This window comes from Tinamus guttatus, unplaced genomic scaffold (assembly GCF_059628265.1).
Source record: "Tinamus guttatus ecotype Peru unplaced genomic scaffold, ASM5962826v1 Tinamus_guttatus_pri_ptg000008l, whole genome shotgun sequence".
Lineage (NCBI taxonomy): Eukaryota > Metazoa > Chordata > Aves > Tinamiformes > Tinamidae > Tinamus > Tinamus guttatus.
In genome coordinates this window covers 1,731,603-1,759,169 of record NW_028288542.1, presented here as the reverse complement: position 1 = coordinate 1,759,169, position 27,567 = coordinate 1,731,603, and the positions used below count along the sequence as shown (strand labels likewise).

The 27,567-nt window shown below is 34.5% G+C and overlaps 1 protein-coding gene across 7 annotated transcripts in view; it reads left to right on the top strand.

The window, feature by feature from the left end:
* DMD (dystrophin) overlaps positions 1-27,567 on the top strand; it is a 1,078,552-nt gene that overhangs the window by 427,802 nt on the left and 623,183 nt on the right. For all 7 annotated transcript variants that reach the window (XM_088521823.1, XM_088521851.1, XM_088521829.1 and 4 more), the window contains exons 29-33: positions 3,395-3,556; positions 13,188-13,298; positions 15,323-15,496; positions 18,363-18,518; positions 22,302-22,472. In XM_088521823.1, the coding sequence (XP_088377949.1) occupies positions 3,395-3,556; positions 13,188-13,298; positions 15,323-15,496; positions 18,363-18,518; positions 22,302-22,472 (774 nt within the window). The remainder of the gene's footprint in view (positions 1-3,394; positions 3,557-13,187; positions 13,299-15,322; positions 15,497-18,362; positions 18,519-22,301; positions 22,473-27,567) is intronic.

The window sequence follows — 27,567 nt, the reverse complement described above, 5'->3', positions numbered from 1 at the left end:
TCATAAAGCACTAATTAACTAAACACCAATAATCATATAACTAATAGTAATAAAAATATTTAGCATCATTAAATTAATAAATAATTTAATAAAATAAAAATTAAAAACCAATACTCATAAAACACTAATTAGGAAATATGTGACTAATGTATTTAAAAATAAGTTTATAATATTCAGCATCAAAGAATGAACTAGCATAAATAAGTATTTGAGCACCTTTAATTTCCTAGTGTTTGGTTGCCCCATTAGTTTAATCTATTTTATATGGAATTTTATATGGATAATTTACAACATCACTGCCTCCTGAGTTTACCAAACCTTGAACCAGAAATCAGTTTTTGCAATTTCCCATAAGATAATAAAATGCTTAATCATGAAAAACAACTTAAAAAAAAAAAACCTTAAAACAATGATAGAGACTTTCATTAAAAAATCAGACCATATATATGTTTTCTTTCCTCTTTCACTCTGATGTTTCTTAACAACAGGTTTGTATGTTTGTTTTTATTTTCCTTGACAGCTGTCAACATTTCGCTGGTTCAGAAATAACTGAACAGTTGGTTATTTCCCCAAGATTTTCCCATTCCCTGCGGTTAACTGTGAGACAGGTTCCTTTGGAGACTGGAGCCTTCAGCTTTATTGTCTATGGTCTGATAGCAGAGCCAGTTTCTTATTACATCCTGAAACCCATTTATATCCTGCAGTATTAACCCATCTGTTTCTTCCTTAGAGAAAATATAAAATGTGGTGTTCTTTCACAGAAGCAAACAAAATACTTAGGGACATGGTTTAGTAGGTGTGGTGTTGAAGGATTTGGACTTGATGATCTTAAAGGTCTTTTCCAACTGTTATGATTCTGTGAAAATCGATCACTATAAATATAAAAGCAATATTAGCATTCTTTTTTTTTTTAATATGCCTATACAGCCATGCATATACGCACACAGACAAATTTCAAGGACAAATTTGATGCTCAGGTTTACAGTTAGAGGTTAAGTAGGTTAGTCATTTCTTTTAGAGTCCTCTAGTAACTCTCTCTACTTCTGAAAGAGAAAGAAGCATCTTCCCTAATCTTGCATTCTTCTTGCCTGAATAGATCAGTATTCTGCAATGCCAGTGATAATGACAGGGATCTACTCAATGAACAGGTTTAATTGTGAGAGTCAGATGATATGTACTGAATTTTCACACCTGTATCTTTGAGTGTACTCATAGTACTGATGATACTGTTTATAAGATTACTTTGAAAACTCTTTGCTTCGTTTATTCGTGTGAATTCAACAGGATCAGGGTTTAGGCTTGGCTTAGTGATCTGTGGTTTTCCTGACAATTTAAGTGGTAGTTCACTCCCTGCTGATACCATCTAGCTCTCTTTGTACCAATGCAATTTAGGTGAGGGTGCGGACCAGGGTCTGTTCTTGGTAGGCAGTGCAGAGAAAACTTCCTTTTTGGTCAGGTTGAACAGCTGTATTCCTTGCTCTCAAGGGTAAGGACAGGCCCTCAGCTATTGTAAGCTCCGTTTATCAATATACTGAATGTATATGTCCGTTTATCAATATACTGAACATAGCTATATCTTTGTAAATATAAATATAATTTAATGAATGTGTACATCTGAATATTCCAGCACTGCAAACATACACGAAAATTTTAGCTTCGCTCTGACCTAGTTGTCTTTCATTGTTTTGTAGAGCGATGCAAATGGAGGAGAGTGACTGTAGCTCTGCCAGGCATGCAATTAGTAGTAGGGTCTGCCCTAGGATGGTAAATGGAAGCTGTGGTTTTCAGTCCTGCTGCTTTCAACAGGCTGAGAACATTTTAAAATAAAACTTCAAATCATAAGAAAATAGGAGCCATTTAAGTAGCAAGCCCTGGTGATGTGCTGGGAAGTAACACTGAGTTTTAATGGTTCATTTGGCTGCGTAACTTTACTTCAGTGGCTCAGGTGCTGCTATTAACGCTGGCCACATATGAAAAGCTGCTCAGTTATGCAATAGATTCCCAGAACTAGCAGTGATACGAGATTATCTGATCAGCTGTTTTGAAATAGCACAAAGCAGCTTACAGACACGAATACAGTACCTGCTGGTTCAGTCCCTGTGCTTTAATTCCAAAAGTAGCAAGAGTGATCACAATAAATAATCTTTTTCATTCATTAAATGAAAAATGAATGCTGTGCTCCATGAAGAATATAAAGAAACCTCATTGCTGAGAGAGATTTTTGTTCAAATCAAGAATTTGAACAAAAAAAAAAAAAAAGAGAGAGAGGGAAAAAAAGAAAGGTTTGACTCAAAAAAATATGACAACACACGTAACTGTTATTTGAAGAAGACTTTCTTTCTTTCTCCTCCTTTGATTCATGCCATCAAAGAGAACTAGTCACTTTATTCTGTGGACAGTAGTATGGCTGGACTTGTGCAAAAAAATCCATGTTGTATTTGAAATTGTTGATAGTCAGTGTGTTCAGTTTATGTAGAAGACACAGAGCAGACACTCTGCTAGGCAGAAACTGTGCTCTAAGAAGTGCTATAGCAGGTGAGCACAACAAAAGATGGAAAAAAATCCCTGGTCATCACTGTATTAAACTGTTAAACTGTATTCAAAGTTCAAGCACACCGAGGCATTTATGTCAAATGTTTAAACACAGGTGGGTTCTTGGGGCAAATCTGAAGGAGAAGAATGTTATGAGGTAGTAAATCTTAAAGGGTGCTCCTTTGAAAATAAAGCATCTTTCTGGAGGAAAGGGCTGTTTAATGGCAGTAAGCAACCTGCCACAGCGCTCATGGTGGAAAAGAAGTGAGAGTCGACTTCTGAGGTTGAGAGAGACCTCAGTTCAAAAGGTGGGAACACGACAAAGTTCCCACATTTTTTTTTGGAGTAGGGGATCTCTCTCCCAGAAAGTTATTTATAGTTCACATGTGAGGGCTCCTCAAGAGAGAGCCCTCTCTCCTGCTGAAGTGGATCGTCGCGGATGGGATTGTGCTGGCAGTAACCCTGCTCTCCTTAAAACAAAATCTCCTGAACTATGTAATAAGATCAGTCGGACCGCTACGCCTCAGAGTGAAAGCCTGCGCATCAGGGTGCTTTGCCAGCATCCGCTCACCTCAGTGCATATAGTGGTTTCTCAGGGCCCTGCAGTCATTAGAACTGGTCCGGGCAGCTGAGGGGGTTCTAGCTTGTTTGTTTGTTTGTTTTTTACCAAAAAAGAGCTGAATGGGAGGCAAAAAGATCCGCAATTTATCATACAGAAAGGTGGACGTGCACAAGTCGGGAGTGCTACTTTTGATTCTTAGCCTTCCTTTTCTAGGAGAAAGAAAAAAAAAAAACTGTGTGCCAAACTCTTGTATTTTAGTGTTGTTAGTAGTAGTATTAATAATATTGTCATTGCTTTTAGGCCGTGAGAAGACAGAAGAGTCTGGAACAGAGTATTCAGTCTGCACAGGAGATTGACAAAACCCTCCGCTTAATTCAAGAGTCAATCCTGACCATCGACAAGCAGTTAACAGCCTACCTTGCAGACAGGGTTGATGCAGCCCAGGTCCCTCAGGAAGCACAGGTAAGTTCTACACAGGTGGAACTGCTGTGCTTACTGGTTTTCCCGATGATCCATAGATGGGTTGGTGTCCTTAAGGCTCCTAATAGTAAGGGGGGATATTTAACGTGATCAGTATGAAGGTGCAAGTGAATTTTTAAAGCTGATTACTTTGAGAGGTCTGAGTTCATTTTTGAGTAAAGGCTTAATTTCCTTTTGTTTTTTCTGTACCTGTCCAGAAGATACAGAGAACTGAACATGATTTAGGACACTACCCAGCAGCTTTGAAAGGGCAGTAATAAACAATGTGACTCTTAAAAGCCCATTTCCTTCCCAGGAGGAAGGAACTCATCATCTTCATTCACTCTTAGATGGCTCTTTTGAAAAGCTGTTTACATGGCTTAGGGATTGTTACTAAATTACTGTGGCTCAGACAACATTATTATTTATTACCTAGTATGTACATAAATTATGATTATATTACTATATAAGTTTAACAGAAACTCAACACTTCTCTTTCTTTCCCTTTTTCTTCCCTTTCTTCCGTATAAATGATTTATCTACCCTTTGAGTTAGAAATAAAATTATATATCTGATTCATTTGTACCTTTTTAGTTTTTCCTCTGTAACATCTGCTTTACAGCATCATAAAAATGGTGAAAGTACAAGTTAAAATAAAATCAAATAACTGGTGTTAAAGTGATTAACAATGTATGATATGTCATGCAACACCTTTTCTGTAAATTTTCTGTTCAGCCGAAATTTGGGAAGTCTGATTACAAAAACAAAACAGAAAATTCTACAGGAAAATTGAAAATGGATGTTTTATAATGATTTTTAGAATATACATTCAATTGCTTTTTCTGGTTTGCCTGTGTAGTTTTAAAACGTTCTGAAATACAGTTACCACACAAGGAGTAGCTTAGGTGGTCTTAAATACTTTCAGAGCTGTTGTAAGAAGCTGAAGACATCTCACCTAAGAGCATCCGTACATCCTGCTGAAATGCAAAGGAGATGTGGTAGTAACACAGCCCCCAAAACTATGTTTTCTAACCTTGAAAGTTAAAAGTTTCCATGTCTTTTGAATTAAAATGAGGATAGTTGCAACTTTCCATTTCTTTTCTAGTATGTATGTTTGTAAGTACATGTAGATATCTGTGCATGAATAAGCAAGTTGTGGTTAGAAAAAACAAGATCATATTTGCATTCAGTCTTCTTGTGAAACATATTCTGATTTAGTTGCTTCTAACGTACATCAGTGTGAGAATGGAATTTGAGTCAGGTGATTTACCACTCCACTTGGAATCCTAAACTATATTAATAATCATCTGATCCTCCTAAATTATTTTTCATCTGTGAAATGTGAATAATGCAGAGGATTATTAGGTGAAATAAAATATAAATCAGTATTTGTTAAAGATGTATCTGTTTAAATTCTTATCTTGTTATATAACTCTATCACATGAGAAAACTTAATAAGGAAATGTGCTTTTCTTTCTTCTTTTTTTGTTTTTTTAAGTTGGACCCTATACCTTGTAGCATTTTTCAGTGGTACTTCATATCTCCCATGGACACATCAGATTTATGTATATCCTTAAATGCAATATTGACAGTGATCACAAGCTTTTTAAGAAAAGGGAGGTGTTCAGAGTTTCAGCGACTGAAGCAGCATAAAATTCAGCCAAATTTAACTGGCACAGGAAAAATGGCATAGGAAAACTCCTATTCAGTGTTTATTCAGAATTCATTTTTGTTCTTGTACTTTTTTCTCTGACATTGATTTCATATCCACTATGGGTAAAACTGCATAGAGTCTACTGAGTTTTTACCTTTTTGTGTTCTTATTTTAAGTTGGAAGAACGAACAAAATTAAATTAACAACTTAGCAGATTCAGTGCAAACATGGAAGTTTGCTGAAGTTCAGTTGTGAAGTTCTTTAAAATCCTTAGGGGGAAATGAAAAGTACGGTGAATTTGAAACAGATAAATTGACTGATTTATTCTATTAGTGAGCAGCCAGGCAAAAACAGTAGCAGAATAGCAGAATACTGAATGATCACAACTCCTATGGAGCTTGTGCTGTCACAACTCTTAAGTTGAAAGCAAGGCATTCAAATAAGATATCCTACAATGTTGCCTGCACAGCTGGAATGAGAATTTTTTGTTCAATTATGATAGCTTCTGCGAGGTATCTTTTTTCAGTGCTGAGGGAGTTAGCAAACTGTTCAGCAACATGCTACATTTCTAAAAGAGCATATGAAAGAATTTATCATTGGGAAAACATTGAGGGTTTGTGGGTTCTGTATATCAGGGTGTTTGCTTCAAAAATTCAAATTTGCTTGTAGCTTTGATAAGAGCAATCATCTTTTTTTGTTTCAGCTGATCAGAAATGAATCTCAGAAAATGGTGATATTCAGGTAGCCTTTTTAAATAAAATGGTCTGTTTGATTTATTCAGAAAGAAACAGAAATCCTCAGAGCTAAGCATGTCTTTTTTTGGATCATTTTCTGAACGTAAATTCCGCGTGCTTCTTACTCCACCCTGTGGCACTGGGAATTTAATGCTAGAGCCACAGCCACATAACACACCCTACTGATGAACTTATTTTGAGAACAACTGCTGTATTCAGCCAAATCAGTTCAGATTCCTCAGGGCAAACTAAGAAAAAGAAGACTAGAATAGGGTAAAGCCTAAAACAATATTCTAGAAGAAATATTAGCTTTTGCCTGTTTGATCTCACTGCCCAACTTAACTTTCCTTCATGTTTGTAAATACACCAAGATAATACAAGGAATGAAGTCTTCATTGCAGGAATTTACCATGATGTCATTGGCTTTTCTCAAGTAATCTTTAATGGATAGGAAGACAAGACTTCTGTACTGAAAATATTACATTCCTATGACAAAATATTTTTCAGATAATTATTTATAACTTTATTATTAAATAACAGTTTTTGGTGGGGGAGAGAGTCTCTCACCTTTGTAACTCTGCTTATTCTGAAACATGGACTGTGTTTGTTTGTTTGTTTATATTAGTGGGAAGATAGCTGAATGTACCAAAAAATAAGGTCTATTGTTCTGCCTGCAGAACTGTGTAAAATGCAAAGTGAAGAATAAATGAACAACATTGTGTTTCTCAGAAATGCAGTAAATAACATACCATTTTTTTTCAATGAACTCCTTAATTACACTTGTGTAGTAATATATACCACGTCTGAAAATTTCCTAAATGAAAATGTTTTTTAGTCTGCTGTTAAGATATCACTGTGGTATGTTTGAAAGCAAAGTAAATATGATGCTATAATGCAGAGTTATTCAGCTATGTGATGTCTTTCTTAATGAAAATAATGCCATGCATCATTGCCTTCAGACTAATATTTAGGGACAAAGAATTCGCAATTGTCTACTTAGTAAACTGTGTAATGTTAAAAATACGTACTCCTACTTTTTCTGCATTGGAAATTTAGAGAATTATCCTGCTCAGCGATGTGTAGAATATCAATGGTCAGAAAGGGACTGCCTGGTAATATTCATGTTCAGAATTCTGTACTTGGAAGATTCTTAATCTCTGCTCTTCTTTATAGCATCTGCACACCTCGTATTGCATTAGATGGCTAATATCCATGTCCATTTTATTAAGTTTTCCTCATCAGTCATGTTTCTATCCTCTGACGATTTGCAGTTCTCACTTGCACACTATTATTTCTTGAAAAGTTGTTCCTAAAGCTAGGAATACTGTTCCTGTTGAGACTTTACCAGTGCTGAGTAGACAGGTCATCTGTCTGACCTTTGGGCTGTATCTTAGTTTGTATATGCAAGATTATTTGGTTTTCTCTTGCTTTCTTTCGCTCTCTTTTTTTTTTTTTTTTCCCAGAACTATAACGTCATTGGGTTTTGATAACATAAATCATCTTTCAGTATACTAAGGGTTCCAATATCTCTTTCCTTCTTTTTGTACTTTTAAAGATGGGTAGTTTAACATCATTTTTCTGATCTTCTGCCACCTTCCTCATCCTTTCAGAGTTGTCAGTTCTGAAATTGCCTCAGACACAGTTTTTGAGGTTTCCTAGAATCAGGATCTTCCAATTTATAAAACTGAACTTACCAGAATGCCCTCTAAATGTTTTTTTTTGCTTTCCCTCACCTTTGTGTATCAGGCTGAGATTTGACTCCTTAGTAACCGATGTGGCCAGTAGTCACTAGAAATTGAATTGTAAAGGATCAGTACTGTTAGGTTCAGTGTTTTATAGTTATTCTATCTATGCCTGAAGCGTTACTGAAATAAGCGAATGTGAGGTTAAGCTAAGCAACATTCTTGAGAGCACATTGAATGCTGACTGAATGCTCTTACAGACCTATAAATCAGTAAAGGTAATACACCAAAAGGAGCTGACAAGCTGTTCTCTGCAATTCAAGAAAGGACACATATCATACACAATCACTTAAAAAGTAAATAGACTTTTTTGGAGCATGTGTCTCCTCTTGAGACGATGTGTTATTTGTGAACTACATGAGCACATCATAACCAGGGCTACACCTTTGTAGCTAGACAATTTTGGTATAAAAATTATGTGAAGGACTCATTAATTGTAGAGCTAATCTTTCACATTACAGTTCATAAGGAATTAGTTTACACAAAAGCAGAGAACAGTTAGAGTTTCACCATTATGCCCGAATCATATATCATATGTCATATCATCATCTTATTGTAGCACCACTGGAAAACTCAGATGACTTGGCAACGCCAAGCCTTTTATGTGGTAGATTTTAATGAAATCTATGGTAGAAACGTGATGAACCCTGCTAAAATTAGAACTTTTTTTCCTGGAACAACCTATGGAAGAGATTGAAATTAAGCTAATTATCCTGGGCTCCAGAACCACCACTCAGCACTGAAAGATTTACTAGTCTAGCTGGATATTTTTCAGTTACTGGGAACAAAACACTGTTTTATTGTCCAGTGTTACTGTTGCCTGATTTATTTCATTGGAGGATGTGGCATATGAAGTGATTAGCATGAGTATAGTAAAAGCTAGCTTACTATAGCTTTTTCTTTTTAGCAACTATAGTTTTTTTATAACAAACTAATAGCTTAGTTTGCTCCATTTTGTTTATTTTGTAAGCATGTTTTGCATAGTGGATTCTTCATAAAAGAGCCTGTGCAAAGGGACTAGACAGGAAAGTTGCTGGAGAGGAAAAGTATCTTGAGAGGACAGGACCAACCTTGCAAGGTGGGAGAAAGTTGAAAGTCTTTTTTTATTATTTTTTTTTTTTTTCTGTTTACTATGCATCATCCAAGAGATGGAAGTGACCTCTCCTTACAGGGCTTCCTGGCTCTAATGTATCACTTAATGTTTCAATAAGCCTTTGCCTTAGAATTGAAAAGCTTTTGGTGTCTTTCATTTATCTTCCTGTGGAGAAAACAGGGCAGGCTTGTTTCGGAGGATCTGGCCACTTTATGATGTTGTCACAGAATGGGAATGACCCTTTTGTGCAGGAGCAGGTTTTAGAAATCAGGTTTTTAATTAGTAAACATATTTCAATGAATTACTGTTCTCCTGCAGTGGACTAGAAAGAGAAAGGGAGATCAGAAAGAAGGGGAAAACTTTGGTTGATTTTAACAGCTTGTTTTGAACCTGCTCCTCTTGCTGCAAGTGTTTGATGACCCAAACCTCATTAAGTTTACCTTATTTTATTGTGCAAGTCTGTATGTCAAATTCGAACTAGGAAACTGGCCACTCTCATTTCCATGTTATGTCTATGGGAATTGTTTTATCTTCTAGTTCTTTGCTCTAAGTTCAAACGATATCAGAATATAAATCTTCCCTGTTCCAACTGGGAATATCTTAATACTAATATAATTTGAACTTTTTTTTTTCTTCTGGATTTGTCTGGCTTTTAAGAAGTTATTAATTTGCTAACCTTGCAAACCAAAGACCAAAGAATCATCTTTGATTGCAATGTAAGTCCCTGTACTATGAATTTCTGGTAACTTGTATAAGAAAATAAAGTGAGGTCAGGCAATTTGAAATTAAGGCAATATGTACAATAATGTGCAGTGACGGGTATACCTTTTGTGGCCTTGCCCTGTCCCTGAAGCTAACAGAACTAGCAGGGATAACTTTCTTAAAGAGCAGACAAAAAAGTATCCTTGACTTGCCCCAAAAAAGTAGTTTCACTGACGTTTTAGTATTTTATTGTGTTTTGGGGCTTTTGTTTGTTGTTGTTGTTTTTTCAGAATGTCTTTCAGACTTTTTGACGATTTGCTTATATTACGTTGACTGTGACTGTGATAACAGTACAGTGTTAATCATGCTAAAATCTATATGTGCGTAATAGATATAGACTACAGCTGCCTTGTAATTAATTAATTAATTTCATTTTTCTAATTTTGCTGACCTTTGCAGACCTGGCATTTCTCTCTGTAATTCTCTAGCTGTGTTACCTGATATTGATGTGTAGTGACTTTTAGTCAAGCCTTATAGTTCAAGGTTGATCTTTAGGTTCTATTAGTTTTTTAAAAAATGTTATTAATAATGCATTAGCTCACAGGTAGCTTTGTAACACATTCTTTCAGGTATTAAATGAAATAAGTGTAATGCTAGTTCTCTTGATTTTCTCTGATTCAAGGTATGAAAGGCTGTTCAAGGAGTAACTACAGTGCCAGTTCTCTGCTTTTCAGTGTCAGTGTAGCAAGACTCTCTTCATTTCCCTGTTCATCTTTTTACAATCAAGATTAGTAATAGAGAGAAATAATGGATCGAATGCCCCTGAAACTGGAAGCCTTTTACTCTAGAAGTAATACTCATTACAAAGCTAAAGCTATCCTGTTCATCTTGTACATATCCTTTAGTTTATATAGATATATGCATATATGTACACACATATGTATACACACACACATACACAGACATATGTATGTATGTGTATGTATGTAAATTTTCCAAATTATTAAACTGGTTTTAAAAAAAACACCTAACAGTGAGCAATGGATAATGGGACTCCATAATTTAAGCACAATGGTATATATTTGTTACATATGCTACATTATACTGCAGTGTGCAAGAAATAGTGGAAGGAAGGCAGTTCTTGCTGCAAAGACTTTACTGTCTATTAAAAGACGACATAGACAGGAAGCACTGAGGAGAACAGAGGCAACAATAGTAGAAATGAAGAAAATTGATGTTTTCATATGGAAATTTGGAAGAAGTCTGTGTAATACATTCATGAGTCAAAAGTGGTGATATGTAAAAAGGAATATCAAATTGGTCCTGTCAAAACTGAATGAAAAGGAGCATAGACAGGTGTCATAAATTAGCCTGTATCCATTCAGGACCAGCTTAATCTTTCTACTGAGACTGTGAGCAGTGGTGGCAATTACAGAAAATCTTTTCTTGCTATAATCTTTTCTACTATTCTTTCATGCTTTCCTCTAATGTGCTTGTTCCCTCTAATTCTGTATTTTGATGTTAGAGAAGGTGATGCTTCATCTCTGTCCTGCAGAGCAATTTTGAAAGGCGAAGATAGAGCAATCTCCATGGAATGCCCCATAATACCTAATTATTAACACCCAACTCTTATCTCTGCTGGGCTGTCCTGACCTGCTCTGATAAGAATTGTTCAATTATATACTTTCCAGAGTGGCTCTGAGGTTCAGGAAACTAAACTGGAAAACACAGCAAAAATCAGAGTTAATTGATGAGGTGCGTTAAAGGCAGAAACAAACGGTTGAAATAACAGAAGTGATATGATATATTCTTATGATATTCAGACTAATATTCTTTGCATATACAGTTCTGATTTCCAAGACATCAATATATTAGTTGACTTAATCTGTGCCACTTTCAGCCATTTGGTCCATTTGCTGTACAAATGGTCAATAATCCTTTTATACTGCTCATACTCTTCAAGTGAGAAATTCTAAACAATCTGAAAATAAATAGTCTAATAGTCTAAAGAAGTAAGCCTTCTCTCCTTGCATTGCTTTGTCCTTGCAGTTGACCTTTCTGGTTTTCCCCAAAGTAACTTAGAAAATTTCTTTTGCTCCAAATGGAACTGACCATTCAATAAATGTCTTTGACATTGAGAAATCAAAATGCTTGATCCAAAAGTACAATTATAATAAGTTTAAATGACAAATTTCATGTAAATTTACAGTTTTCTGTCAATGATTTTGCTTAGACAAATGCTTTGTTGCAGAAAAAAATATTTTATTTCTAAATAAATACTATGCAGAAATAAAATACTAATAAATTCATTTCCTTAATTATTTTTGTGTTTGTCTCCTAAGATGTATTTTAATATATTTCTAATATAAATTGTGAGAAACTGCTTTATATCCAGTACTGTTAGATACATGTTATATTTGTATGCAAATTATAACCTTGTAAAACCCCTATGCAGTAGGGAGTGTAGAATGTATACAGCTTTGTAATTAAAAACCTAGGAAGATGTGATTAATAAATAATCTCATATTCATTTTTACTTATAAGCAAACATATAAGAATCAAATTACAATTGAAAACAGCTTTTCCTCATTTGCATAATTCTTTAAAGTTTTACTCACTACACAAATTTCATATTTTACAAGTAACTAGAGTAAAAAGATTAATTATTACGCATATATTTATAGTTACAGCTGGTTAACAGCTAGCTAGTATATTTGAGAAATGGTTGTAAAACATAGGGGAAAAATAAATCTAAAACAACTTTTTGTTGCAGGAGTATATTTCTTAAATATCTTTCCCTGTGGGGAAATATCCTGTATTTCTTTCATATAGAATTTTTCCTCAGTGGTACTGGTCTAGCAATTCCATTTACACAAGCCTCTCATTTTCTAACAATTTCAATGTAAATTTATTTGGATTACTCAGAATTATGTTGTAGCAAAATGTATTACGTTAATAATTTTCCATTGCATTGTGTTATACAGGACATGCTTAAGTTAATTGTTCTTTTTACAAGGTTGAATAATGATGAGCCAGCAAGGCAGATATTGTGGTTATTTGATTGCATAGTGGTTGCAGAAGGGAAAAGTAAAAATTACATAAAATGGATAAAGACAGTGCAGTAATGTACTACATATCATTGTGCATTTTCCCTATCTACACTGAAGATAGATTCTGGTTAGTAACATGCCACAAATTGAATGATGTCCTAGATATAACACACCTGTGAAATGAAATTGTTGTTATACATAGAAGATATTTTGATCAGATTTCTCTCAACTCTCCTGATGACACTCTGAAAATAATAAACAAAACACAGGAATAGCAAAGTAAATCCTTTTTCTATTTGTGCTTTTCAGTCATTACTTTTCAATTTTCTTCCCAACGGAAATAGTTGCTTTTCTTCAGAAGAAAGAAGTCTGTATTTTTGCCTGCAGTTTAGTCACAATTTCCTTAGCAAGATTATGTCATTATTGTCACAATGTCAGACAACTACATGTTCAAGCAGGACAAGGAATTATTATGGTCAAGAAAAACTAAACTAAATAATTTACAGTGCAGCGAACAAGTAGCTCTTTAAAATATCCTCCAATGATCAAATAAAAATTGTATAACTTTTAATATGCTTCAAAATTAACTATTGTAAATAACTGTGACAAGATAAACATATTTTCAAACAGTTCTTATTCTTGTGTTTGTTTTTCAACAGAAAATACAATCTGAATTAACAAGCCATGAGGTTAGTTTGGAAGAAATGAAGAAACGGAACCGGGGTAAAGATGCTGCAAAAAGAGTTTTTTCCCAAATTGATGTGGCACAGGTATGGAAATTTTACTTACTGTATCTTTCCTTCGTTCATTCAAACAAGCAGCTTTAGTGTTATTATTATAAAAGAAAGATTCTTTAGATATCTCTCATATTTTAGCTGTTTCACTCTATCCTGGCAATTAGTGTGGATAACACATACCAGCTCTGTTCCCTTACTGGCAGTTTTTGATTAGTGTATACCTCATTAGTTGGCAACAGTTCCAGAGTATACAGAACTGAAGTATGTAGCACTATGTAAGGGGACTTTTGAATGTACTCCAGTTATAACAAGTAACACCACAGAGAAGCTTTTTGCTATACTATTTAATGTACATAAAAATATCTGGAGTTAAAAATACTTGAAAATGTATTTTTACATTTTCTATTTTTTTAATAGAACTGTATTTGAGACATAAAAACTGTATTGTTTTGTCTTTGTATTCTGAGTTATTTCTTACATCTTCATTTATATTTTACATTGTAAATAAAGGGTACCAGGAGAGTACTAAAACCTGGGCTAGCAGCACATTGCCATCAATGATTTAAAATGCTAGCTAGTACTTTATTTGATCTAGCTTTAGACCTAAAACAAATTGTTTGAAATTGAAGAAGGTCTTATTAACACTTAAGAGAAGAATTCTGGTTTTAACGAATTAATCTGTGCAAGATTCTTGTCTATTTTGCTACTTTTATTTTTGGCATGTGTGCCAAAGTTTACCAGGTTGGAAAACAAATTATTATTATTATTGTTTGTATTTGGTTACAGTATTAAACAGTAAACAAAGCCATCTCTTTGGCTAATTTCTGAGTATCTGAGCTTTGACTTTTTTTTTTTTTTTTTTTTAACCTTATTAAGGATATCATCACTTTACTGAGCTTTTTGTGAAGTTTTTTGCAAGTGTTTTCATGATAAGACATAAAAGCATGTACAAGCTGTAAACAAAGCTTTTTGAGAAGTTATCTGAAATGAACAAGTTAGTGTTTTCATCTTTCGTCTTATCTTCATGACTAGCATTTTTTGATGAGAATAAGTGCATGCATTTCCTTCTTCTTACTAATTTCAAGTGATATTTTAACTTTACTTGATTTAATAACAGGAGAAGAATGTAAAATCACAAAACATTATCTTGAATCTTTGACAGAAATTGTTTCTGTTTGTGGTTTCTGAGATAACTTGAGTATAAATTCTGAAAAACTTTTTTTTCCAGTGTTATTTCAGTGCTACTCAAACTATAGGAAGGCATGTCCTCCTAGGAGTAGGCATGTCCTCCTAGGAGTTTGCTGTGTACTCCTAAAAGATCTGAGTTCTTACTCTGTACAGTAAATAATTAAAATGCCTTTCCTTTGCTTTATTTTTAATTATTTTTCCTCCCTTGAGGTAGAGATCATATAAGTGAGTAATATAACTAGCTGACAACGATAATGAATTGTGAAAATTTAGAAAATTAGAAGCCATGCTTGTCAAAGATTTTACTACCTTCAAATTGCTTTCTTGTTTTTCCTCTAGGTTATGACATTTGAAAAGAAATTAGAGATCTATTTTATACTTTAAGTCTCAGTTTTTGTGCCAGACCTACTTACTGACAAGAAACTTTAGTTGTGTTTCCCTGAGGGGCTAAGAGATTTACTGCTTATACCATGAAGCAGCATCATGGCAGAGAGCTCATGAGTGTTCACTCTTGAACTCTTCTTTATATTACGCTCAAGCCATTAAACCTCTCTCCTCATCTTCCTCTTTACCCCTGCCACCAAAATGTTGTATATTGAAAAATAAATACATTTTTCCTTTCTTCAGCTAAGTTGGAGCTCTTTAGTCACTGGCTCTGCTGTCCTTGGTGAGGTGAAAATTTCCCTCCTCCCGTGGAAACAAAGATTCTCTGCAGCTGATATTTTACCCCAAAGATTTTGGTTCTTCAAATATAGATCGAGAAACTGTACGGCTTGAAAAAGGATCCTCAGCATTCTGGAACCCATCAATGTTCATCTTCCACATTGATTGACTTTCGCTTTTCGTACTCACCCATGTTTGCCTTTCAGAAAAAGTTGCAGGATGTGTCCACAAAGTTTCGCTTGTTCCAGAAGCCAGCCAATTTCGAACAGCGTCTGCAAGAATGCAAAAGGATTTTAGATGAAGTGAAACTGCAGGTGCCCAAGTTGGAGATGAAAAGTGTTGAGCAGGAAGTGGTGCAATCGCAGTTGGACCATTGCATGGTGAGTATATAAAGCTTCTATTTTTCTATTAGTTTTCTGACTGTTCTGTCCTTCAAATTTAAAATATCTGTAATGATGTTTTCAGCATTTCTTTGGAAGTTAGTTGAAAAGGTTCTGAGAGAGATTTAAGAGCAAACATGTGTGATGAAGGTTACAGAAACCTCTTCAAAATTCAACATGTTTATAGAGAGGGATTGGAGAGAAAAGGGTTTATACATATTATCTCACTGCTTTCCTTGCTTGGAAAAGAGATTACGAAGACACTGTCCACTTAAAAATCTGTTCAATTTTAAAGTTTGCAAAGCTATGATGAATTGATGAAATGGCATAACATCTTTTCTAGTTTTAAAGTAATTTTTGATTTCTGAATAATATTCTCTCTTCCCCTGTCATAGGGAAGATCCTCTCATGAGTATGGAATATGATTAAATCAGTGAAAATGCTTGGAAATACTGAGTTTTGTGCAGAAAGCTAAATATTGCAAAATGCTGATAAATTGCAGGAAAGAAACAAAATATCAATTATTATTTTTTTAAAGTAAATATCAAAACATTCTGTATTACAATCAAGCTTTAAATAGTTATGCACTTTCACTGTGTAAGTGTGTAAGTGAAGATCCCTATACTAATTCCCCCCTCAGTCTTGCAGTTGAGTTTATCTCCCTGGATGGGCTGTATTTTCTGCAATACGATACAGTCAGAAGACTCCAGAAGAGATGTTGTAATTCATGAAATGTCTTCTAGACAGGAAACCCCTGTCTAGGGGTTCATTAGACCTTCCATGAGATGCCATCCTGTTGCTTGTATAATCTACAGGAGCAAAAAGAAGCCTGAATATATCCTAAAAAAATAAGGAAATTCTGTGTGCACAACTACTCTTTAATTATACCTCACTGTTGAACACAGGATGGACACTCTTTGATTTGAGAATAGAAAAATGAAGATTTTTAATGTGAAAAATCAGGACAATCAGATTGTTAGGAACAATATCCTTGTACTTCTGCTGCTTCTCATGAAAGTTTTGTATGCCTTAAAACAGCTTTCTCCTTTAGACAAGAGTCTAAAGGAGACAGACCTAAATGTAAGAATTTAAATAGAAAAAAATATATATGTGTAGAACAAGCTTTTACTGCTTCTTTACACCTTTTTTTTTTCTTAAATGCAATTTCCCTTAAATTCATATTCTTGTCAGAATATTATGGTATTTAAAAACCTTCTACTGAACGAAAATAGATCCACTTAGCAGTTAGTTGTTGCAACTCTGTAGCTGTGATACCCTTGGGAAGCCTCACACTGTTTTTTAGAGCATTAAGAGCATTAAAGATTTTGATAATTGTTATTTTATATATATATATATATATATATAAGTTATATTATCCCATCAGTTGTGGGCCAGTGTGTATAATCCAAGTTTCCAAATTTGTTCATGATTGCTTATGAATGTTGAAGAAAGTATTATTGTATCATGACCACCTAAGATCTGTTGGAATGCACAGTAGTATATAAATGGAATAAAATAATAATAATATTGAGAATCATCTTAATTCACCTTAGATTGCAGGAAAAATGCTTGGTGTGTTTTTTTTCTTTTTTTTCCTTGTGAGATCTACTGGGAAAAAAAAAAAAAAGTCTTGCCTTTATTATACTGTCTAGACATACTAGGCACAGATTTTACGCTATGGTGAGATACTTCTACTAAGAAGAAAGTTCAGAAAATTAGGCGTGAAAAAAAGTACAATATAGTTAATTTTGCAATTCTGTCAAAGGGTACAGGGCAGTAGGTTTAATTTCCAGGATGTCACAGCAAAATGCCTGAGCGCTGAGTTAGACTAGACGGCTGAACAATAAAACTTCTCAACAGTTCCACATTACCTGTTCTTCACCTACCTACGTGATAATGGATGTTCTGTATCTCTGTGAAGTCTTCTTTTGATGTGGAGTTCACTGGAATTTCTATGTCACAGAAAAATTCAATTTTAAATTAAAAAGAAATGTAAGCTCAACTTCCCCCTACTTACATCAATGTTTTTGTAGGCATTAATGTGGCTATTGAATGGCTTGCAATACCAAGGTACAGAGTTAGATGAAATTGTCAGACTTTCTGCATATGGCAAGAAAGGACAATACTTTTTCTTAGTATCACTCTTACAATTGCATATTAAGCCATATGCATTGTACGTACAGATTACTTGTATCCTAGTACATACTGAAAAGCTTTGGTCCTGATTTTGTGCTTGGTTATTGACATAATAAAGGAACATGTAGCGAGTTACTTAATATATTTTGACTTAAACTTCTTTTATTACTTTTCCATAGATTTTTACTTATTTAACTTTGTAAATGAGGTTTAATTCAGTACCTGTAGGGGAAAAAAGTCTCCAATGAGCAATGTAAAAAAAACTGTCAGATTTCTTATTAAACTCATGATTTCTTAAAAATCATCAGTTTAATGGTTAGGTCTAGTCTAAGTATTTCTGAATGAGATGGCAAAACACATCTGTTGTTTTAAAAACTTTGTTATCTAAATCAGCTAGAAAACAACCAATATTAGTAGTGGTCAACTGCTCTGAATCTATTACTTTGGGTTCTGATTTAGAAACTGTAATTAATTTGTCTTCTAAACATTTATTTGAATATATTTGGCTTGGATTTTTCCTATCTTTAGGTCACATACCTAGACTGAGATCAGCAATCTGGACTCCACTAGCTTCCTAACAGGAGTTGAAGGTGTTCAGTCTTGCATGATGGTGCTTTTATACAGCAAATGATGCAAAGAATTCTAGTACATCTGTTTAATAGCTTCATAGTTTTTTCCGTTTTACTTATTTTAATTGTGGTGCTTCTGTTTCATATTCCAATTTGATTAGAAATTATATAAAAGCCTGAGTGAGGTGAAGTCTGAAGTGGAAACAGTGATAAAGACCGGGAGGCAGATTGTTCAAAAGCAGCAGACAGAGAACCCAAAAGAACTGGATGAAAGACTGACAGCTTTGAAGTTGCAATATAATGAATTGGGTGCAAAGGTAAGCTCTCTGGTTTTGTAGTGCAAAAAAAAGTATGCTGTATTTTCAGCTTGCAAAGTGAAAACTAAAAATCTTGGTATGGGAAGTTACTTTTCATATTTTAAAGATTACTTCCAAGGCCTTCACATTTTCTAAACACTGGGACACAAGGATTGGAGCCAAAGGCAAATCAACAAGATGGATATTCAGTTGCTCTGACTTTAAAAAAATATATAAATTATATATATATACACACACATATATATATATATAACTCTGTCTTCTAACATTGCTTTTTGGGGAGTGAGTGGTTGTCCTTTCTTTTTAATAGCTCATTAGCAGCTACTATTTTCAAAGAATCCTTAGATACACATGTGATTTTTGTCTTATCTTTTGTCTCAAATGCTACTTTGAAAAAGTGAAAAATCTGCATTCTGCCTCTGATTGTACATATTTTTAAGTATTTCGTTTCTATTTGTTGGTGTTCAAAAATCTTTTGGCTTTCTACTGCAGGTCTCTTGAGGAGACGGTTGCCTATCGCTCCAACTTGCTTCCTCTGCACTCTGTAGTATCTGTTTAAGTACAGATATACCCAGTACTGCCAGATAGCTTTAAAAAAAAATGTGAGATAGTTTTAAAAAATAGAAATTTCCTGAACTATTTGGCATTCATACTCAGTTTGATCACTAAATATATATTAGCATATATTTAAGAGAACAATGTGAGTACTTTCCCAATTTTCTCTTATCTCTGCTTAATCTGTAGCAAAGGCAAATTGTTCTCAAAATGCGAGTCTATTCTGCCTTATAATGCCAGTGATTAACCATTATTTGTAAGTAACCTTGCTGAACCAAACCTATTACTTTCGAGAGCATGGTCAATCCTTGAGCAAAATTTTTATGTATGTATCATCTACCTCTGTATCTTTTCATATGCATTTAAGTGCAATTACAGCCATGGCTACTAGCAAGGCAATGTCTTTGTTAACTCAGAATTTTTTTGTAGAAGTCAACTGAACAGACAATAGGAAAGACAGATTACTAACCAATAGTAACAAGGTTGTGTCTGAATGAAAAATGCATATTAATCCCTAAAGGCTTTTTATTCTGGCTCTGCATTATCTATGGAAGCATTACCTTCTACTGAAGTATGATCCTGTGCAAGAGTTTCTGAGTTTGAAAGGGAAGTTGCAACATTATCCGAAAGGAAGCTTCATGCAAATACTGCCATTAACAATTATCCTTAATTAATTTGTTTTCCTCCTCCTGCGCTTAGCAGAACTTGTGAAAACTTAAAAATTCGAGTAAATTTGATGCAATATGTGGTTGAATGCACATAATGAATGAAAGATATAGCAATTCTAATATACAGAATGGCAGCAAATGCATTTTTTTTTACTTTGCTAGATTAAAAATTATTGAAATAAATGAATACCTAACCAGTAATAGCTAGTAAAATGAGCCTTTGATAATTCAGTATCAGTATGTGGTTTAAGCACGTAATGATCATCAAACTCTACATGCTGTAATGCAGTAAAACAATAAAAGTCTTGCAGATAAAATTAATTTGGGAACCTGAATTAAAACAGTCCTTTATCTTGCTAGTAGATGAATGTATTAATAGACGTCAGTCTTTTGAGTGTCAATAGAACTAAAGAATGTGCTTCAGTAAGGTGTAGATAGCTGTCATTTGAGATATTATATTTTGTTTCCCTTTTATTTTACAAACAACTAAGGCATTTATTACTGCATTCTATCTCACATAACAACAGAAAGATGCTATCACAGAATCACAGAATGGTTAAGGTTGGAAGGGACCTCTAGAGATCATCTAGTCCAACCCCCCTGCTCAAGGTAGGGAGTCTATCGTGCACTTGTGCCCAATCTCTCTATGGTAATTCAGAGTCTCCAGGTAGACTCTGTAAAAGAAAGTGTCATTAATTAATGATCTCACTGCTCTCCTAAGGGCCTTGCTCACTGGGCAGACTCTCAGTTACAAGATCAGGTCGTTCCTCAGTCACTCACTGGTGCGCAGGAGTTTGTCCCTTAGATCTGTTTTTTTCCATTTTAATGACAGTATGTTTTATTTATTATATCCAGAGGTTCTTGCAAGTAAACTATCTAACGTAGCTAAAATAGCTTTAAAATACAGAAAATAAATTGATGACAGTAGCACATATTTGATGTCATTGTAAAAAACAGAAGGCCTTAAGAGGGCACTGTTTCCTATTTTTTCTTTAGAAATATATTTTTACATTTAATGTACAAAGAGAAACTGATAAAACAGTAACTCCTGAAACATGGGAATAGTGGAATATTGTTGATATTATATGCAGAATATATATATCTTATATCAACCCCAAATTTTCTGAGCATATATTTTGAGCATATATCAGTAGTTTTTTTATTACAGTTTGCCGGTGTTTATGATTTCATCCCACTTGGGTTAGTACAATTTTACATTGTATTGCTGCTAAGGACAAACAGTTATTTACTATGGCTTGTTTTTGTTAACTGCAATATTTTCATTGTTTCTAATGATCAGAAACACCAATACTGATCAGAACAAGAGGCAAAAAACATATGGATTCTTGGCTCCATGTATGTTCATCTCTATTTAGGTAAAGATATGAGCTGTGTGGATTTACATCTAGTTCTTTCTCTTGTCATGAATTGTTAATTCTGAGAGCATATTTAATGATTTTGGAGCATGAGAAAGCACAGAGAGTCTATTCAGTGCAGAGTAAGCATTCTGAGATTTCACTAGCAAGCCTCTGCAGAGTGATAACATGATAGGGAACACTTCATTGCTTATTCTTTGGGAAAATCTGTTTACACAGGGATAGCAAAACTTGGGGTTTGTGCAGGAATAAGCATCAAGGGAATATAAAACAGGGTTGGCTATGCAAGGGTCAGAGACATGAGAAAATGCACTGGGAATAAGGAGCAAGAATGCATAAGGAGACAGTGATGGAAGATGGAGAGCACCACGGAAAAGAAGTTTGGGATTATTATTATTATATAGGGGAATGGGGACAACTTGCATCCTACTACAGTGAAAGACATTTTTGATAAGGGAATGGGAGCAGAGCAAGATGTCTTGGTAAAGAGTGCATCAGAGTGTAATGCAAACTGTATGAGTTGTTCTACAATGGCCGAAGATAACCAAATGAACCCACATAATCATTATTAAACCATTATTAAACCATTCCAGTTTGCTTTATAAAAATAGTTTCAAGCTTCTATGCAAACAAAAATGCTCTATTTAAAGAATATGATTCAGGCAGAAAAATCATTTGCTAAGAAAATACAAACTTGACTATGCAGACTTAATTTGACATCATTCAGTGGTTTTTGTGTTTGGGGATTTGGGGATTTCTTTGGCAGAGAATTATTTCTTCTGTGTAGTGTAGCTACATAGAGAAAATCTGAGAGTTCCATATTACTTTACAGCCATTAAAATATACTATTTGTAGGTTTTGATATCTATTCTGTGTCTCAACAAAAACCTACCAGTTCATCTGTTTCAATGTTTGCTATGTGTGACTTCAAAAGGGAGGAGGTTTGCCGAGGTCTGCTGCTAGGTCAGACTCAGTGAATCATCATGAATTTTGTTCTCTGGGGTATTTTAATACTAACAGCACAATTACAGATATTGAGAGAACTAAGTGAATATTTATAATCATACTAAAAGCTCAACTTGCCTTGTAAAACTACCAGTCCAACTGTCACAGAAATATGTTATATAAAAGGCATTAAAACAGTGCAGCTGAAGAGTTAAGAAAAACATGTTTTCTTTCTGCAGGTGACAGAAAAAAAGCAAGAGTTAGAAAAATGCTTGAAATTTTCCCGGAAGCTACGGAAAGAAATTAATGCTCTGACAGAATGGCTTGCAGCGACAGATGCAGAATTGACAAAGAGATCAGCGGTGCAAGGGATGCCTAGTAATTTGGATGCTGAAATTGCCTGGGGCAAGGTAACAATGTAACATTATACCTTTAGATATCTCATGCATATTAAAAAAAGCTTGATAAACAAAATGAGTAAAATTTCTGTCACATAAATTGGCGGAACTTCATAACTGATATGGTATTATCCCATCATAACATGACTGCTTAGAAAGGTAACCATCTTATCTGTGCATATAGCACACTACATCTTTCATATTGCAATAGTCTTCGTCAAGATTAATGAAGAATTAGGATTTCTTTTTTGTAAAGTGCTTTAAATTATCTATCCAGTAGCTGTGCCAGTGGAGATCCAATTTGGCACAGTTGGAGAGCAAGGTTCCTAGGTTCCCTGCCACTTTTTCATGGTAAGAAAAGTACTTGTTTAACAGTGAAACAGCCCCAGTAAATAAGAGAAGGACTGAGCATGTTAGAACACTATATATTCGACATGTTCATGTAGCAGCCAAGAGGTGGGGTGTTTGATTTCTTACTCCTTTTATTTTGGAGTTCATTCATTTTTATTTTGGGAGTTTCTTAGCTTTTGTGACTTCACCTTGAATTCTTAGGTTAAATGGAATTTGCCTCACAATTACTCTGTGTGTCACAGATTAGATGAAAATTATACAGAACCACTGAGGAATTGGAAGAGTCATTCATTAAACTGTGTAGCTATGTGTGATGGCAAGACTTTAGCACAGTGTCATTCACTACTAGCTAATCTAGTTTATATTCTGCATATGTAATGAAAATACATTTTAACTCAGAACATCAGCAAATCAGGCCATCATTATACACACATACCAAAATCTGTGCTTTTGAAAAAACGACGCTCAACATTTTCCAAAGCTTCAAAAATTCAAATAACTGCATGCAGCCAGCAGCATTTTGAATAAGTGTTCCTATATCAAAACTCATCAAAACAAAGCAAAAATTCAAGCAGGATTGTGTCTTTGTGTGAAAATCTACCATTTCAGCTTTGCTTCATAGGAAGAATCCTTTAAAAATCTTACCAGTTTCAGCATTAGAAATATAGAAATAATATGCAGACAGCTTTACTGCTTCTTTACAAGACTGTAGTATTTTGAAGCACTGGCGTAAATTTTGCCTTGAGTTCCTTTTGGTTTTTTTTTGTCCTTAACTGCCACCTTCATGCTTCTGAGCTTGATAAAATGTCTTTAGCCTTGAAATACCCTTAGCTGATGATTTAGCAAAAAAGTAACTTGAAAAATTATGTCAATTTACAGGTCTTCTGAGAGATAGGTTTTTTTTTTTTTTTTTTTTTTGTCCTCACCCTCCAAGAGTTGAACCTTAATGCTTTGTAAGTTGCATGATGAGATCTTAAAGCAAGGCTGATGATCAGTGCAGTTACACAATGGGAAGTCCTTGGTGTGTCTCACTCTTTGCTATAAGTACTACATATTTCTGTCTTATGACAATCAAATGGGTAACAAAATGTTTTTAAAAAGAGAAATATTAATGTGAACTATATGTTAGGTGAAGCATGCTACCTAGTAATGTTCAGGAATGCCATAGAGAATTGTGAATTCTCATGAGGAATTGACACAAAAAGGGTTTCAGGGAACCAGAAAAATTTGCCTTCAGCTACATCCTGAAGCCATCCCAAACGTCTATTTTCATGTACTATCTTAGGTCTTCTGATTCAGATGTTTCAGCACAAAATCAGAATAAACAAACAACCTTGATTTAAAACAGCTGCCTTTTGTTGCAGTATGTATTTATTAATAAGGTGGCTTTCATAATTTCTTTCTCAGGATTTTGATGAAATCAAAGCTAATATTGACATAAATATAAGTAGATTTTAAATTTCGAACATTCCAACAGAAAGTATAGGTTGCAGGTGTTAGTTTTTCCACTCAGAGGCAGGAAATGTATGCTATCATGCAGACTTTAAACTCTTGCAAGGACTTCCTAAATCACTGATGTCACTATATAGAGTTCAGTGAGGCGTCATACAGAATAGTGCATCAATAATTCAGTCCTCTAACCCAGGGCCTCACAATATCTGAATAATGTCACAGCTTTGTGCTTTGAGCCTCCTAGGAAAGTAAGCTGCTAAAGACAGCAACCGACATAAAGAAAAGCACTGGGAGAAGAATTAGACCCAGCAGACTGCCCTGGTAAGGAGAGTATTCTGAGGAAACTAGCACAGAAAATGGAGGAGGAGAGAGAACTCGGGAGTGAGAATGAATTGAAAATTGGATGTGTGCTGCTGTGGTTATAGCTAGCCGGGGAGCTTTTATTATTATTATTATTATTATTCTGTACAGCACCAGGAAGCAGTTATATTTATTACTGCACTTTTTTTCTCATTCATTTTCAGTACCAAAGATTTTCTTTAAAAGTCAAAGGAACTCAGAGGATTGCAAAGATAATTAGAGAGATTAGAGTAAAAGAATAATGTATGTAAAGATTGTCTTCAAGACATAAACAGCCAGAAATAAATGGAAATGTACACCTGGATTAGAAAGTGGCATTAATTAAAAAAAGGATTAACATGAACATGAAGGAAATTCTAGAATTTTTTAAAAGATACCATGAAAACCTTGTTGGCTGAGTTATGTGAAGTCAAATGGGCAATATCCTGGGAGCTGTAAATCATGCTTTGTTACTCAGAAGAGACAAGTTAAATATTTCCATTTGCATTCAGTTCTTTATAGCAGATAGCAAAAAGGATATGTGAGTGGAAAAAATAGTCATTAAATATTTTATGTTAGAAATTCCTTTATAAATAGACGTCTTAGTGAACATAGTTATCACTGAAACCATTATCTGTTCTGGGGGTTATTTGTCTTTTAATCAGGAACTGGCCTGATAAAAAGTGAATTGCCATGGAGCCACGCTCTCATAAAGGAAAGGGCAGATGGTATTTCTATAGAAAATTTCTGTACCAGTGCTTTAGTGTTATATTTGTAGTAGTTAATATCAGTGAGTATAAAATTGACTTGAAAAATGCAGAATTACATTGTCTTACACATTTTAGCAATATTTTTCCTTCAGTTAAACCAGTAAAATAAAATTATCTGAAAATTGTGCCCACTGGTCCTTGCTTAGCAGTCAGAATACAATAAAAATAAGAAGTGTTTTGTATAAATAAAAATGCATTAATCAACTGCTACAATGACTGTAATCTCAGATTCTGAACAATTCTGTAATCCCTCCTGTGAGAGCTTAGCCTTCTAATTTACTTCTTTTAGAGGGATTGGAATTGTTAAGATTACTTTTTAGCAATTCACTGTATACAAACAATGTTGAGTCATACAGCACCTTTCATCTATTCCTTGCAGTTTGTAAGGCTTTTAAATCTACTAATGTTAATAAATAGCACAGTTAAGATATCAGCCCTGAATTTTATTCACAGTTTTAGAGTGCTTGGAAAATATTTGTACACAGTTTAACCTGATGTGCAGCACTCTTGTTGTTATAAAGCATCAGAAACCCTCTGCACCACATTCTCAGAAAAAGTCATTCCCTTGTGCTTCTGTTTTCAAACATCAGTTGTTCCTAATTAATATCTTCTAATATGGAGGAGGTTATGATTTTCATTTCCTTATTTAAAAAGCAGCAACAACAACAACTAAAATAATATTTGTTAATATTTAATATTTAATTTAATAAACTAAATATTAACAAGTATTTAATAATATTTGTTAATAAACGGAAAGGTGGTATTTGCCATTGCACAGTGGCGTCAGAGAGAGAGCTGTGGATTCGACTCAGAGTGTATATTGCTGCACACAGAACTGCATTTATTTATGCTAATATGATTAATTTGGTCATTTCGTGCATCCATACGTAAAATAGGTAAAATAAATATACTGTTGCATGCAACTATACACATATTATGAATTGTCAGCAAGACTTATCTCCATACCTTTCAACTGCACAGAGCATTCTGACTTCTGCCCAATTTTCAAGCCATCTGAATTTGTTTTTCTTAAGTTTTATTTTATCTTATAACACCTTTGCTGAGTTTTTGATGGCAGGGCCTGGTATAGGGAAGGTCAGCTTGTCTCCTTGCTCTCTCCTGCTCCTTCTGGTGTTATCAGGTTGAGATTAGACGCTGGTCACCTGAGACTTGCTCTGCATGAAGAATTTTGTCGGGGACGGAGGAGGTGTCTGACTGCTCTCATTTCCCGGGCCGGGTACTTAGGTGCCATTTCCCTTGCTTGGGCTGTGATCATGGGCTTTGAGTAGTGGTAGAATTGCCCAGGTTTGATGCAGGCACCATCATCATTCCTCTGAAAAGCACAAGAGTGTTAAGGTGATGGTTCCGTTAAAAAGTTTGTATCTCAGCAAAACCTGAGTGAATTCTTTGGGTCATAGAATTTCCACAGGGGCATTTCCACAGTGATATGCTGCACCAAATATCCATAACCGGTGCTTCAAAAAAGTGGAGGTGCAAGAGTTTCTTCCAGGAAGGTATCACAATAATATAGCAGAAACTGTGAAGCAATTTGAATGGAGAGATTGTCATTCTATTTACCTCTGTTGTATCTGCTATCAGATATAGTCCTACACGGAGACATATGTACATAAAAGATAAGCATTATACATATAAGTTAAATATAATCTGTATAATTTATGTGCATGTTTTAATGAGGTTGTCTTTTCCTGTGAGTATTTATGCAAGCTTTGTCTTGTAGCAAGTATTAAATACTTGAATAAACTATATTCTTTTAGAATAAAACACCAACTTTAAAGTCCAGGAATGCATGCCTAAGAACTGTGAATAACTGAGATTTGAAATACTGGGGAAAATGACATTTTTCACTTTGATATTATGGTCAAGGATTTAATGATTTAAAGGTAGAGGGGAAGTGCTATTGATTATTTATCCTATTGGTTATGCATGACCTCTTGCTTGCTAATACACAAGAGTGTCAATTTTCCCGTTATCTGAAGGTGCACATTTGGTTTACACGATTTCTTTACCTTAAAAGAAACAACTCCTGGGAGAGTGCTTCTGCCCTTTTTGATACATATCTGGAATGGATACATATTAAAACTGCTTTTGAATAGCAGTTGTAATTAGTAGACATTTAATTATCTGGACAGGCTGTCTGCATTTCTAGCTGAGCACAGACTGCTCTGAGTTTGCGT